At 50.6% G+C, this 15,668-nt stretch overlaps 1 protein-coding gene across 1 annotated transcript in view; it reads right to left on the bottom strand.

Moving 5' to 3' along the window:
- Positions 1-12,911, bottom strand: part of LYPLAL1 (lysophospholipase like 1) — a 101,188-nt gene extending 88,277 nt beyond the window's left edge. The window contains exon 1 of the mRNA XM_075337983.1: positions 12,802-12,911. Within this exon, the coding sequence (XP_075194098.1) occupies positions 12,802-12,910 (109 nt within the window). The 5' untranslated portion in view covers position 12,911. The remainder of the gene's footprint in view (positions 1-12,801) is intronic.
- Positions 12,912-15,668: the final 2,757 nt, after the last annotated feature.

A 15,668-nucleotide genomic window follows, 5' to 3' on the forward strand; every position in this document is an offset into this window, starting at 1 on the left:
ATACAGGGGCACTGTGGCTGGCACTATACTGAGGGCACTATATCTGGCAATGATACAGGGGCACTGTGGCTGGCACTATACTGAGGGCACTATATCTGGCAATGATACAGGGGCACTGTGTCTAGCACTATACTGAGGGCACTATATCTGGCAATGATACAGCGGCACTGTGGCTGGCACTATACTGAGGGCACTATATCTGGCAATGATACAGGGGCACTGTGGCTGGCACTGTACTGAGGGCACTATATCTGGCAATGATACAGCGGCACTGTGGCTAGCACTATACTGAGGGCACTATATCTGGCAATGATACAGGGGCACTGTGGCTGGCACTATACTGAGGGCACTATATCTGGCAATGATACAGCGGCACTGTGGCTGGCACTATACTGAGGGCACTATATCTGGCAATGATACAGCGGCACTGTGGCTAGCACTATACTGAGGGCACTATATCTGGCAATGATACAGGTGCATTGTGGCTAGCACTATACTGAGGGCACTATATCTGGCAATGATACAGCGGCACTGTGGCTGGCACTATACTGAGGGCACTATATCTGGCAATGATACAGCGGCACTGTGGCTGGCACTATACTGAGGGCACTATATCTGGCAATGATACAGGGGCACTGTGGCTAGCACTATACTGAGGGCACTATATCTGGCAATGATACAGCGGCACTGTGGCTAGCACTATACTGAGGGCACTATATCTGGCAATGATACAGGGGCACTGTGGCTGGCACTATACTGAGGGCACTATATCTGGCAATGATACAGCGGCACTGTGGCTGGCACTATACTGAGGGCACTATATCTGGCAATGATACAGCGGCACTGTGGCTAGCACTATACTGAGGGCACTATATCTGGCAATGATACAGCGGCACTGTGGCTGGCACTATACTGAGGGCACTATATCTGGCACTGATACAGGGGCACTGTGGCTGGCACTATACTGAGGGCACTATATCTGGCAATGATACAGCGGCACTGTGGCTAGCACTATACTGAGGGCACTATATCTGGCACTGATACAGCGGCACTGTGGCTGGCACTATACTGAGGGCACTATATCTGGCAATGATACAGCGGCACTGTGGCTACCACTATACTGAGGGCACTATATCTGGCAATGATACAGCGGCACTGTGGCTAGCACTATACTGAGGGCACTATATCTGGCAATGATACAGGGGCACTGTGGCTGGCACTATACTGAGGGCACTATATCTGGCAATGATACAGGGGCACTGTGGCTGGCACTATACTGAGGACACTATATCTGGCAATGATACAGGGGCACTGTGGCTGGCACTATACTGAGGGCACTATATCTGGCAATGATACAGGAGCACTGTGGCTAGCACTATACTGAGGGCACTATATCTGGCAATGATACAGGGGCACTGTGGCTAGCACTATACTGAGGGCACTATATCTGGCAATGATACAGCGGCACTGTGGCTGGCACTATACTGAGGGCACTATATCTGGCAATGATACAGCGGCACTGTGGCTACCACTATACTGAGGGCACTATATCTGGCAATGATACAGCGGCACTGTGGCTAGCACTATACTGAGGGCACTATATCTGGCAATGATACAGCGGCACTGTGGCTAGCACTATACTGAGGGCACTATATCTGGCACTGATACAGCGGCACTGTGGCTAGCACTATACTGAGGGCACTATATCTGGCAATGATACAGGTGCATTGTGGCTGGCACTATACTGAGGGCACTATATCTGGCAATGATACAGGGGCACTGTGGCTGGCACTATACTGAGGGCACTATATCTGGCAATGATACAGGGGCACTGTGGCTAGCACTATACTGAGGGCACTATATCTGGCAATGATACAGCGGCACTGTGGCTAGCACTATACTGAGGGCACTATATCTGGCAATGATACAGCGGCACTGTGGCTGGCACTATACTGAGGGGACTATATCTGGCAATGATACAGGGGCACTGTGGCTAGCACTATACTGAGGGCACTATATCTGGCAATGATACAGGGGCACTGTGGTTAGCACTATACTGAGGGCACTATATCTGGCAATGATACAGGAGCACTGTGGCTAGCACTATACTGAGGGCACTATATCTGGCAATGATACAGGGGCACTGTGGCTGGCACTATACTGAGGGCACTATATCTGGCAATGATACAGGGGCACTGTGGCTAGCACTATACTGAGGGCACTATATCTGGCACTGATACAGGGGCACTGTGGCTGGCACTATACTGAGGGCACTATATCTGGCACTGATACAGGGGCACTGTGGCTAGCACTATACTGAGGGCACTATATCTGGCAATGATACAGGGGCACTGTGGCTAGCACTATACTGAGGGCACTATATCTGGCACTGATACAGGGGCACTGTGGCTGGCACTATACTGAGGGCACTATATCTGGCACTGATACAGGGGCACTGTGGCTAGCACTATACTGAGGGCACTATATCTGGCAATGATACAGGGGCACTGTGGCTGGCACTATACTGAGGGCACTATATCTGGCAATGATACAGGGGCACTGTGGCTAGCACTATACTGAGGGCACTATATCTGGCACTGATACAGGGGCACTGTGGCTGGCACTATACTGAGGGCACTATATCTGGCAATGATACAGGGGCACTGTGGCTAGCACTATACTGAGGGCACTATATCTGGCACTGATACATGGGCACTGTGGCTGGCACTATACTGAGGGCACTATATCTGGCAATGATACAGGGGCACTGTGGCTAGCACTATACTGAGGGCACTATATCTGGTAATGATACAGGGGCACTGTGGCTGGCACTATACTGAGGGCACTATATCTGGCAATGATACAGGGGCACTGTGGCTAGCACTATACTGAGGGCACTATATCTGGCAATGATACAGCGGCACTGTGGCTAGCACTATACTGAGGGCACTATATCTGGCAATGATACAGGGGCACTGTGGCTGGCACTATACTGAGGGCACTATATCTGGCAATGATACAGGGGCACTGTGGCTGGCACTATACTGAGGGCACTATATCTGGCAATGATACAGGGGCACTGTGGCTGGCACTATACTGAGGGCACTATATCTGGCAATGATACAGGGGCACTGTGGCTAGCACTATACTGAGGGCACTATATCTGGCACTGATACAGGGGCACTGTGGCTAGCACTATACTGAGGGCACTATATCTGGCACTGATACAGGGGCACTGTGGCTGGCACTATACTGAGGGCACTATATCTGGCAATGATATAGGGGCACTGTGGCTGGCACTATACTGAGGGCACTATATCTGGCACTGATACAGGGGCACTGTGGCTAGCACTGTACTGAGGGCACTATATCTGGCAATGATACAGGGGCACTGTGGCTGGCACTATACTGAGGGCACTATATCTGGCAATGATACAGCGGCACTGTGGCTAGCACTATACTGAGGGCACTATATCTGGCACTGATACAGCGGCACTGTGGCTGGCACTATACTGAGGGCACTATATCTGGCAATGATACAGCGGCACTGTGGCTGGCACTATACTGAGGGCACTATATCTGGCAATGATACAGGGGCACTGTGGCTAGCACTATACTGAGGGCACTATATCTGGCAATGATACAGGGGCACTGTGGCTAGCACTATACTGAGGGCACTATATCTGGCAATGATACAGGGGCACTGTGGCTGGCACTATACTGAGGGCACTATATCTGGCAATGATATAGGGGCACTGTGGCTGGCACTATACTGAGGGCACTATATCTGGCAATGATACAGGGGCACTGTGGCTAGCACTATACTGAGGGCACTATATCTGGTAATAATACAGGGGCACTGTGGCTGGCACTATACTGAGGGCACTATATCTGGCAATGATACAGGGGCACTGTGGCTGGCACTATACTGAGGGCACTATATCTGGCAATGATACAGGGGCACTGTGTCTAGCACTATACTGAGGGCACTATATCTGGCAATGATACAGCGGCACTGTGGCTGGCACTATACTGAGGGCACTATATCTGGCAATGATACAGGGGCACTGTGGCTGGCACTGTACTGAGGGCACTATATCTGGCAATGATACAGCGGCACTGTGGCTAGCACTATACTGAGGGCACTATATCTGGCAATGATACAGGGGCACTGTGGCTGGCACTATACTGAGGGCACTATATCTGGCAATGATACAGCGGCACTGTGGCTGGCACTATACTGAGGGCACTATATCTGGCAATGATACAGCGGCACTGTGGCTAGCACTATACTGAGGGCACTATATCTGGCAATGATACAGGGGCACTGTGGCTGGCACTATACTGAGGGCACTATATCTGGCAATGATACAGGGGCACTGTGGCTGGCACTATACTGAGGGCACTATATCTGGCAATGATACAGCGGCACTGTGGCTGGCACTATACTGAGGGCACTATATCTGGCAATGATACAGCGGCACTGTGGCTAGCACTATACTGAGGGCACTATATCTGGCAATGATACAGGGGCACTGTGGCTGGCACTATACTGAGGGCACTATATCTGGCAATGATACAGCGGCACTGTGGCTAGCACTATACTGAGGGCACTATATCTGGCAATGATACAGCGGCACTGTGGCTGGCACTATACTGAGGGCACTATATCTGGCAATGATACAGCGGCACTGTGGCTGGCACTATACTGAGGGCACTATATCTGGCAATGATACAGGGGCACTGTGGCTAGCACTATACTGAGGGCACTATATCTGGCAATGATACAGCGGCACTGTGGCTAGCACTATACTGAGGGCACTATATCTGGCAATGATACAGGGGCACTGTGGCTGGCACTATACTGAGGGCACTATATCTGGCAATGATACAGCGGCACTGTGGCTGGCACTATACTGAGGGCACTATATCTGGCAATGATACAGCGGCACTGTGGCTAGCACTATACTGAGGGCACTATATCTGGCACTGATACAGGGGCACTGTGGCTGGCACTATACTGAGGGCACTATATCTGGCAATGATACAGGTGCATTGTGGCTGGCACTATACTGAGGGCACTATATCTGGCAATGATACAGCGGCACTGTGGCTGGCACTATACTGAGGGCACTATATCTGGCACTGATACAGGGGCACTGTGGCTGGCACTATACTGAGGGCACTATATCTGGCAATGATACAGCGGCACTGTGGCTAGCACTATACTGAGGGCACTATATCTGGCACTGATACAGCGGCACTGTGGCTGGCACTATACTGAGGGCACTATATCTGGCAATGATACAGCGGCACTGTGGCTACCACTATACTGAGGGCACTATATCTGGCAATGATACAGCGGCACTGTGGCTAGCACTATACTGAGGGCACTATATCTGGCAATGATACAGGGGCACTGTGGCTGGCACTATACTGAGGACACTATATCTGGCAATGATACAGGGGCACTGTGGCTGGCACTATACTGAGGGCACTATATCTGGCAATGATACAGGAGCACTGTGGCTAGCACTATACTGAGGGCACTATATCTGGCAATGATACAGGGGCACTGTGGCTAGCACTATACTGAGGGCACTATATCTGGCAATGATACAGCGGCACTGTGGCTGGCACTATACTGAGGGCACTATATCTGGCAATGATACAGCGGCACTGTGGCTACCACTATACTGAGGGCACTATATCTGGCAATGATACAGCGGCACTGTGGCTAGCACTATACTGAGGGCACTATATCTGGCAATGATACAGCGGCACTGTGGCTAGCACTATACTGAGGGCACTATATCTGGCACTGATACAGCGGCACTGTGGCTAGCACTATACTGAGGGCACTATATCTGGCAATGATACAGGTGCATTGTGGCTGGCACTATACTGAGGGCACTATATCTGGCAATGATACAGGGGCACTGTGGCTGGCACTATACTGAGGGCACTATATCTGGCAATGATACAGGGGCACTGTGGCTAGCACTATACTGAGGGCACTATATCTGGCAATGATACAGGGGCACTGTGGCTGGCACTATACTGAGGGCACTATATCTGGCAATGATACAGGGGCACTGTGGCTAGCACTATACTGAGGGCACTATATCTGGCACTGATACAGGGGCACTGTGGCTGGCACTATACTGAGGGCACTATATCTGGCACTGATACAGGGGCACTGTGGCTAGCACTATACTGAGGGCACTATATCTGGCAATGATACAGGGGCACTGTGGCTAGCACTATACTGAGGGCACTATATCTGGCACTGATACAGGGGCACTGTGGCTGGCACTATACTGAGGGCACTATATCTGGCACTGATACAGGGGCACTGTGGCTAGCACTATACTGAGGGCACTATATCTGGCAATGATACAGGGGCACTGTGGCTGGCACTATACTGAGGGCACTATATCTGGCAATGATACAGGGGCACTGTGGCTAGCACTATACTGAGGGCACTATATCTGGCACTGATACAGGGGCACTGTGGCTGGCACTATACTGAGGGCACTATATCTGGCAATGATACAGGGGCACTGTGGCTAGCACTATACTGAGGGCACTATATCTGGCACTGATACATGGGCACTGTGGCTGGCACTATACTGAGGGCACTATATCTGGCAATGATACAGGGGCACTGTGGCTAGCACTATACTGAGGGCACTATATCTGGTAATGATACAGGGGCACTGTGGCTGGCACTATACTGAGGGCACTATATCTGGCAATGATACAGGGGCACTGTGGCTAGCACTATACTGAGGGCACTATATCTGGCAATGATACAGCGGCACTGTGGCTAGCACTATACTGAGGGCACTATATCTGGCAATGATACAGCGGCACTGTGGCTAGCACTATACTGAGGGCACTATATCTGGCAATGATACAGGGGCACTGTGGCTGGCACTATACTGAGGGCACTATATCTGGCAATGATACAGCTGCACTGTGGCTAGCACTATACTGAGGGCACTATATCTGGCAATGATACAGGGGCACTGTGGCTGGCACTATACTGAGGGCACTATATCTGGCAATGATATAGGGGCACTGTGGCTGGCACTATACTGAGGGCACTATATCTGGCAATGATACAGGTGCATTGTGGCTGGCACTATACTGAGGGCACTATATCTGGCAATGATACAGCGGCACTGTGGCTGGCACTATACTGAGGGCACTATATCTGGCACTGATACAGGGGCACTGTGGCTGGCACTATACTGAGGGCACTATATCTGGCAATGATACAGGGGCACTGTGGCTGGCACTATACTGAGGGCACTATATCTGGCACTGATACAGGGGCACTGTGGCTGGCACTATACTGAGGGCACTATATCTGGCAATGATACAGGGGCACTGTGGCTAGCACTATACTGAGGGCACTATATCTGGCAATGATACAGGGGCACTGTGGCTAGCACTATACTGAGGGCACTATATCTGGAAATGATACAGCGGCACTGTGGCTGGCACTATACTGAGGGCACTATATCTGGCAATGATACAGGGGCACTGTGGCTGGCACTATACTGAGGACACTATATCTGGCAATGATACAGGGGCACTGTGGCTGGCACTATACTGAGGACACTATATCTGGCAATGATATAGGGGCACTGTGGCTGGCACTATACTGAGGGCACTATATCTGGCAATGATACAGTGGCACTGTGGCTAGCACTATACTGAGGGCACTATATCTGGCAATGATACAGTGGCACTGTGGCTAGCACTATACTGAGGGCACTATATCTGGCACTGATACAGCGGCACTGTGGCTAGCACTATACTGAGGGCACTATATCTGGCAATGATACAGGGGCACTGTGGCTAGCACTATACTGAGGGCACTATATCTGGCAATGATATAGGGGCACTGTGGCTGGCACTATACTGAGGGCACTATATCTAGCAATGATACAGGGGCACTGTGGCTGGCACTATACTAAGGGCACTATATCTGCCACTGATACAGCGGCACTGTGGCTGGCACTATACTGAGGGCACTATATCTGGCAATGATACAGCGGCACTGTGGCTGGCACTATACTAAGGGCACTATATCTGGCACTGATACAGCGGCACTGTGGCTGGCACTATACTGAGGGCACTATATCTGGCAATGATACAGCGGCACTGTGGCTAGCACTATACTGAGGGCACTATATCTGGCAATGATACAGGGGCACTGTGGCTAGCACTATACTGAGGGCACTATATCTGGCAATGATACAGGGGCACTGTGGCTAGCACTATACTAAGGGCACTATATCTGGCACTGATACAGCGGCACTGTGGCTGGCACTATACTGAGGGCACTATATCTGGCAATGATACAGGGGCACTGTGGCTAGCACTATACTGAGGGCACTATATCTGGCAATGATATAGGGGCACTGTGGCTGGCACTATACTGAGGGCACTATATCTAGCAATGATACAGGGGCACTGTGGCTGGCACTATACTAAGGGCACTATATCTGCCACTGATACAGCGGCACTGTGGCTGGCACTATACTGAGGGCACTATATCTGGCAATGATACAGCGGCACTGTGGCTGGCACTATACTAAGGGCACTATATCTGGCACTGATACAGCGGCACTGTGGCTGGCACTATACTGAGGGCACTATATCTGGCAATGATACAGCGGCACTGTGGCTAGCACTATACTGAGGGCACTATATCTGGCAATGATACAGGGGCACTGTGGCTAGCACTATACTGAGGGCACTATATCTGGCAATGATACAGGGGCACTGTGGCTAGCACTATACTAAGGGCACTATATCTGGCACTGATACAGCGGCACTGTGGCTGGCACTATACTGAGGGCACTATATCTGGCAATGATACAGGGGCACTGTGGCTAGCACTATACTGAGGGCACTATATCTAGCACTATACTGAGGGCACTATATCTGGCAATGATATAGGGGCACTGTGGCTAGCACTATACTGAGGGCACTATATCTGGCAATGATATAGGGGCACTGTGGCTAGCACTATACTGAGGGGACTATAGCGGGCACTAATACAGGGGCATGTTTATTAGGCCTGTTCCTATCTTATTAGCGCGCTATAGCTGGCACTGTCATACAGTGGCACTATTATTAGGACTGTCGCTAACAATGATTTATGGGCGGGGCTTGTGTTGAGTGCTGACATCTCCTTCACGCCTATAATCATTTTTGAGGCCATATTCACACATATCGTATATGTTGCATCTTTTCTACAGAAAATCTGCTACTTTTAACTCCTTCACGACTGATGACATTTGATATTTATGTCACTGGCCGTGTCCCTGCCTTTGATGCGGGCTCACACGGCGAGGTTTCATGTTTCCCGGAAATTCCATCACGTGCACCTAACATCCGTGGGAGGATCGGAGAGAAAACCGTGGCGGTAAACCAGGTAAATCCCGCTGCCAATCTCCGACAGTGGCATTTTACACACGCTAACAGGAAGCGCGTCACTAATGCCGCCCATCGGTGCACCCGTCATGTGATCACGGGGTGCCTATGGGGGGTCACCACTAAATAAGTCACCACTTAAATAAAATCAGAACTATCCATGTTTGGTATCTACAAACTCGTACTGACCGGGGGAATCATAAAGCCAGGTCCGTTTTACCATATAGTGAATATAATAAAAAAAAAAAAAAAAAAAAAAAACTATGTGGACTAAGCACTTTTTCTTGCAATTTCACCGAACTTGGAATTTTTTTTCTCGTGTTCCAGTACACTATGTGACAGAATGAATGAAGTCAATCAAAAGTACAACTCGTCCTGTAAAAATCAAGCCCTCTTATGGCTATAGTGACGGAAAGCTAAGGAAGTTACGGCTCTTGGAAGAAGAAACGAAAAATCGCCGGACGGTGAAGGTGCTGTCCATGGTTGTGCTGACAGTCTGCAGACTTCTTTATCCTCACATACCACACACTGTTTGTGTGGCGGCGATAAAAGCGAGCGGTCACGTCACCACAAGTGATTTATATAGATACGGTCACATGCCAACTAGCCGTGCTCGGCCTGGCTCTAGTCACTTGTATTGAGGCCGCGCATGTCTAGTTGGAATGTGGCCTTTAGAACAGTTTTTCTTTTTGGGGGCAGAGCAGTATCACCCTCTATTGTTCTGCTCACACAGCACAATATCATTTGTATTATTGTACATCAGACATAAATAGTGAAAATCGCGGCTCTCGTCATCTGAAGCTCAACACAGAGGAGAAGCGAGACATCAGCAACTGATGTGGTCAGCAGCCCCAAGGCATCATAACAACCCAACGGATCCGGTCAGCAGGCCCCGGGTGTCAGAATAACCCAACGGATCCGGTCAGCAGGCCCCGGGTGTCAGAATAACCCAACGGATCCGGTTAACAGGCCCCGGGTGTCAGAATAACCCAACGGATCCGGTCAGCAGGCCCCGGGTGTCAGAATAACCCAACGGATCCGGTCAGCAGGCCCCGGGTGTCAGAATAACCCAACGGATCCGGTCAGCAGGCCCCGGGTGTCAGAATAACCCAACGGATCCGGTCAGCAGGCCCCGGGTGTCAGAATAACCCAACGGATCCGGTCAGCAGGCCCCGGGTGTCAGAATAACCCAACGGATCCGGTCAGCAGGCCCCGGGTGTCAGAATAACCCAACGGATCCGGTCAGCAGGCCCCGGGTGTCAGAATAACCCAACGGATCCGGTCAGCAGGCCCCGGGTGTAAGAATAACCCAACTGATCCGGTCAGCAGGCCCCGGGTGTCAGAATAACCCAACGGATCCGGTCAGCAGGCCCCGGGTGTCAGAATAACCCAACGGATCCGGTCAGCAGGCCCCGGGTGTCAGAATAACCCAACGGATCCGGTCAGCAGGCCCCGGGTGTCAGAATAACCGCATGGATCCGGTCAGCAGGCCCCGGGTGTCAGAATAACCCAACGGATCCGGTCAGCAGGCCCCGGGTGTCAGAATAACCCAACGGATCCGGTCAGCAGGCCCCGGGTGTCAGAATAACCCAACGGATCCGGTCAGCAGGCCCCGGGTGTCAGAATTACCCAACGGATCCGGTCAGCAGGCCCCGGGTGTCAGAATAACCCAACGGATCCGGTCAGCAGGCCCCGGGTGTCAGAATAACCCAACGGATCCGGTCAGCAGGCCCCGGGTGTCAGAATAACCCAACGGATCCGGTCAGCAGGCCCCGGGTGTCAGAATAACCCAACGGATCCGGTCAGCAGGCCCCGGGTGTCAGAATAACCCAACGGATCCGGTCAGCAGGCCCCGGGTGTCAGAATAACCCAACGGATCCGGTCAGCAGGCCCCGGGTGTCAGAATAACCCAACGGATCCGGTCAGCAGGCCCCGGGTGTCAGAATAACCCAACGGATCCGGTCAGCAGGCCCCGGGTGTAAGAATAACCCAACTGATCCGGTCAGCAGGCCCCGGGTGTCAGAATAACCCAACGGATCCGGTCAGCAGGCCCCGGGTGTCAGAATAACCCAACGGATCCGGTCAGCAGGCCCCGGGTGTCAGAATAACCGCATGGATCCGGTCAGCAGGCCCCGGGTGTCAGAATAACCCAACGGATCCGGTCAGCAGGCCCCGGGTGTCAGAATAACCCAACGGATCCGGTCAGCAGGCCCCGGGTGTCAGAATTACCCAACGGATCCGGTCAGCAGGCCCCGGGTGTCAGAATAACCCAACGGATCCGGTCAGCAGGCCCCGGGTGTCAGAATAACCCAACGGATCCGGTCAGCAGGCCCCGGGTGTCAGAATAACCCAACGGATCCGGTCAGCAGGCCCCGGGTGTCAGAATAACCCAACGGATCCGGTCAGCAGGCCCCGGGTGTCAGAATAACCCAACGGATCCGGTCAGCAGACCCCGGGTGTCAGAATAACCCAACGGATCCGGTCAGCAGGCCCCGGGTGTCAGAATAACCCAACGGATCCGGTCAGCAGGCCCCGGGTGTCAGAATAACCCAACGGATCCGGTCAGCAGGCCCCGGGTGTCAGAATAACCCAACGGATCCGGTCAGCAGACCCCGGGTGTCAGAATAACCCAACGGATCCGGTCAGCAGGCCCCGGGTGTCAGAATAACCCAACGGATCCGGTCAGCAGGCCCCGTGTGTCAGAATAACCCAACGGATCCGGTCAGCAGGCCCCGGGTGTCAGAATAACCCAACGGATCCGGTCAGCAGGCCCCGGGTGTCAGAATAACCCAACGGATCCGGTCAGCAGGCCCCGGGTGTCAGAATAACCCAACGGATCCGGTCAGCAGGCCCCGGGTGTCAGAATAACCCAACGGATTTGATTATCATTATTTTAGGGGGTTAAAAAAAAAAATTCTGAATTTCGCTCCTCCCTGCAACACTTGTCTTATGTTTTAGTTTCCTCACGGGGTCCTGCTCTGCACCCCTGCACCCAGCCTCTGACAATAATATGTAATAAAGGGTTAACCCCCAAATAAAAGCCCCAGCACTGCCCTCCAGAAGACATGACGCTGCATCCACCTGTCACATGGCCATGGAGGAGTCCGATTGGCTACAGGGTTCAATGCTCGTGACATCATCTATTCTGGACCAATGGAGACGTATGTCCTCTTTCTCTATGAGGTATCACACAGTATATGTTATATATAGACCCGCCGCCGCTTCACTGCAGAACTACAAGCACCAGCAGCACCGGCTCTGCTGACACCTGTGTGTCCTCTCCCTGCAGCAGCACAGGCACCTCATACACTGGAGGAAATGACAACCTGACAGCAGAGAGAACAGCACCTGATCCGTGCAGGAAGACGACGGAGGCCGAGTGCTTCCCCGCGGGAGACACCACGCAGCGAGACAAGGAGGCCGCCATGACACCCACGTGACTGCCGGGAGCGCGCATGCGCAGTGCGTAATGTTAGTTACTATAGTGAGGGACCTAGATGGCGTCATATAGAACTACAGCCGCATATAACGGAGAATCTGCAGCCAGAGACTGACACTGCTCCACCTGAGGGGAGAGAACTGTATTATCCGTGTACTGTGACGTCATTGTGTGTATTATCCCTGCACTGTGACATCACTGTGTATTATCCCTGCACTGTGACATCAATGTGTGTATTATCCCTGCACTGTGACATCACTGTGTGTATTATCCCTGTACTGTGACATCACTGTGTGTATTATCCCTGTACTGTGAAATCACTGTGTGTATTATCCCTGTACTGTGACATCACTGTGTGTATTATCCCTGTACTGTGACATCGCTGTGTGTATTATCCCTGTACTGTGACATCCCTGTGTGTATTATCCCTGTACTGTGACATCCTGTGTGCATTATCCCTGTACTGTGACATCACTGTGTGCATTATCCCTGTACTGTGACATCACTGTGTGTATTATCCCTGTACTGTGACATCACTGTGTGTATTATCCCTGTACTGTGACATCACTGTGTGTATTATCCCTGTACTGTGACATCACTGTGTGTATTATCCCTGTACTGTGACATCACTGTGTGCATTATCCCTGTACTGTCACATCACTGTGTGTATTATCCCTGTACTGTGACATCACTGTGTGTATTATCCCTGTACTGTGACATCACTGTGTGTATTACCCCTGTACTGTGACATCACTGTGTATTATCCCTGTACTGTGACATCATTGTGTGTATTATCCCTGTACTGTGACATCACTGTGTGTATTATCCCTGTACTGTGACATCACTGTGTGTATTACCCCTGTACTGTGACATCACTGTGTATTATCTCTGTACTGTGACATCACTGTGTGTATTATCCCTGTACTGTGACATCACTGTGTGTATTATCCCTGTACTGTGACATCATTGTGTGTATTATCCCTGTACTGTGACATCCCTGTGTGCATTATCCCTGTACTGTGACATCACTGTGTGTATTATCCCTGTACTGTGACATCACTGTGTGTATTATCCCTGTACTGTGACATCACTGTGTGTATTACCCCTGTACTGTGACATCACTGTGTATTATCCCTGCACTGTGACATCAATGTGTGTATTATCCCTGCACTGTGACATCACTGTGTGTATTATCCCTGCACTGTGACATCACTGTGTATTATCCCTGTACTGTGACATCACTGTGTGTATTATCCCTGTACTGTGACATCACTGTGTGTATTATCCCTGTACTGTGACATCACTGTGTGTATTATCCCTGTACTGTGACATCACTGTGTGTATTATCCCTGTACTGTGACATCACTGTGTGTATTATCCCTGTACTGTGACATCACTGTGTGTATTACCCCTGTACTGTGACATCACTGTGTATTATCCCTGCACTGTGACATCAATGTGTGTATTATCCCTGCACTGTGACATCACTGTGTGTATTATCCCTGCACTGTGACATCACTGTGTATTATCTCTGTACTGTGACATCACTGTGTGTATTATCCCTGTACTGTGACATCACTGTGTGTATTACCCCTGTACTGTGACATCACTGTGTATTATCCCTGCACTGTGACATCAATGTGTGTATTATCCCTGCACTGTGACATCACTGTGTGTATTATCCCTGCACTGTGACATCACTGTGTATTATCCCTGTACTGTGACATCAATGTGTGTATTACCCCTGTACTGTGACATCACTGTGTATTATCCCTGCACTGTGACATCAATGTGTGTATTACCCCTGTACTGTGACATCACTGTGTATTATCCCTGCACTGTGACATCAATGTGTGTATTATCCCTGCACTGTGACATCACTGTGTGTATTATCCCTGCACTGTGACATCACTGTGTATTATCCCTGTACTGTGACATCACTGTGTGTATTACCCCTGTACTGTGACATCACTGTGTATTATCCCTGCACTGTGACATCAATGTGTGTATTATCCCTGCACTGTGACATCACTGTGTGTATTATCCCTGTACTGTGACATCACTGTGTATTATCCCTGCACTGTGACATCACTGTGTGTATTATCCCTGTACTGTGACATCCCTGTGTGTATTATCCCTGTACTGTGACGTCACCGTGTGTATTATCCCTGTACTGTGACGTCACCGTGTGTATTATCCCTGTACTGTGACATCCCTGTGTGTATTATCCCTGTACTGTGACATCACTGTGTGTATTATCCTGTACTGTGACATCCCTGTGTGTATTATCCCTGTACTGTGACATCACTGTGTGTATTATCCTGTACTGTGACATCACTGTGTGTATTATCCTGTACTGTGACATCACTGTGTGTATTATCCTGTACTGTGACATCACTGTGTGTATTATCCTGTACTGTGACATCCCTGTGTGTATTATCCCTGTACTGTGACATCACTGTGTGTATTATCCTGTACTGTGACATCACTGTGTGTATTATCCCTGTACTGTGACATCACTGTGTGTATTATCCCTGTACTGTGACATCACTGTGTGTATTATCCTGTACTGTGACGTCACCGTGTGTATTATCCCTGTACTGTGACATCACTGTGTGTATTATCCCTGTACTGTGACATCACTGTGTGTATTATCCCTGTACTGTGACATCGCTGTGTGTATTATCCCTGTACTGTGACGTCACCGTGTGTATTATCCCTGTACTGTGACATCACTGTGTGTATTATCCCTGTACTGTGACGTCACCGTGTGTAT

This window comes from Anomaloglossus baeobatrachus, chromosome 3 (genome assembly GCF_048569485.1).
Source record: "Anomaloglossus baeobatrachus isolate aAnoBae1 chromosome 3, aAnoBae1.hap1, whole genome shotgun sequence".
Classification (NCBI taxonomy): Eukaryota; Metazoa; Chordata; class Amphibia; order Anura; family Aromobatidae; genus Anomaloglossus; species Anomaloglossus baeobatrachus.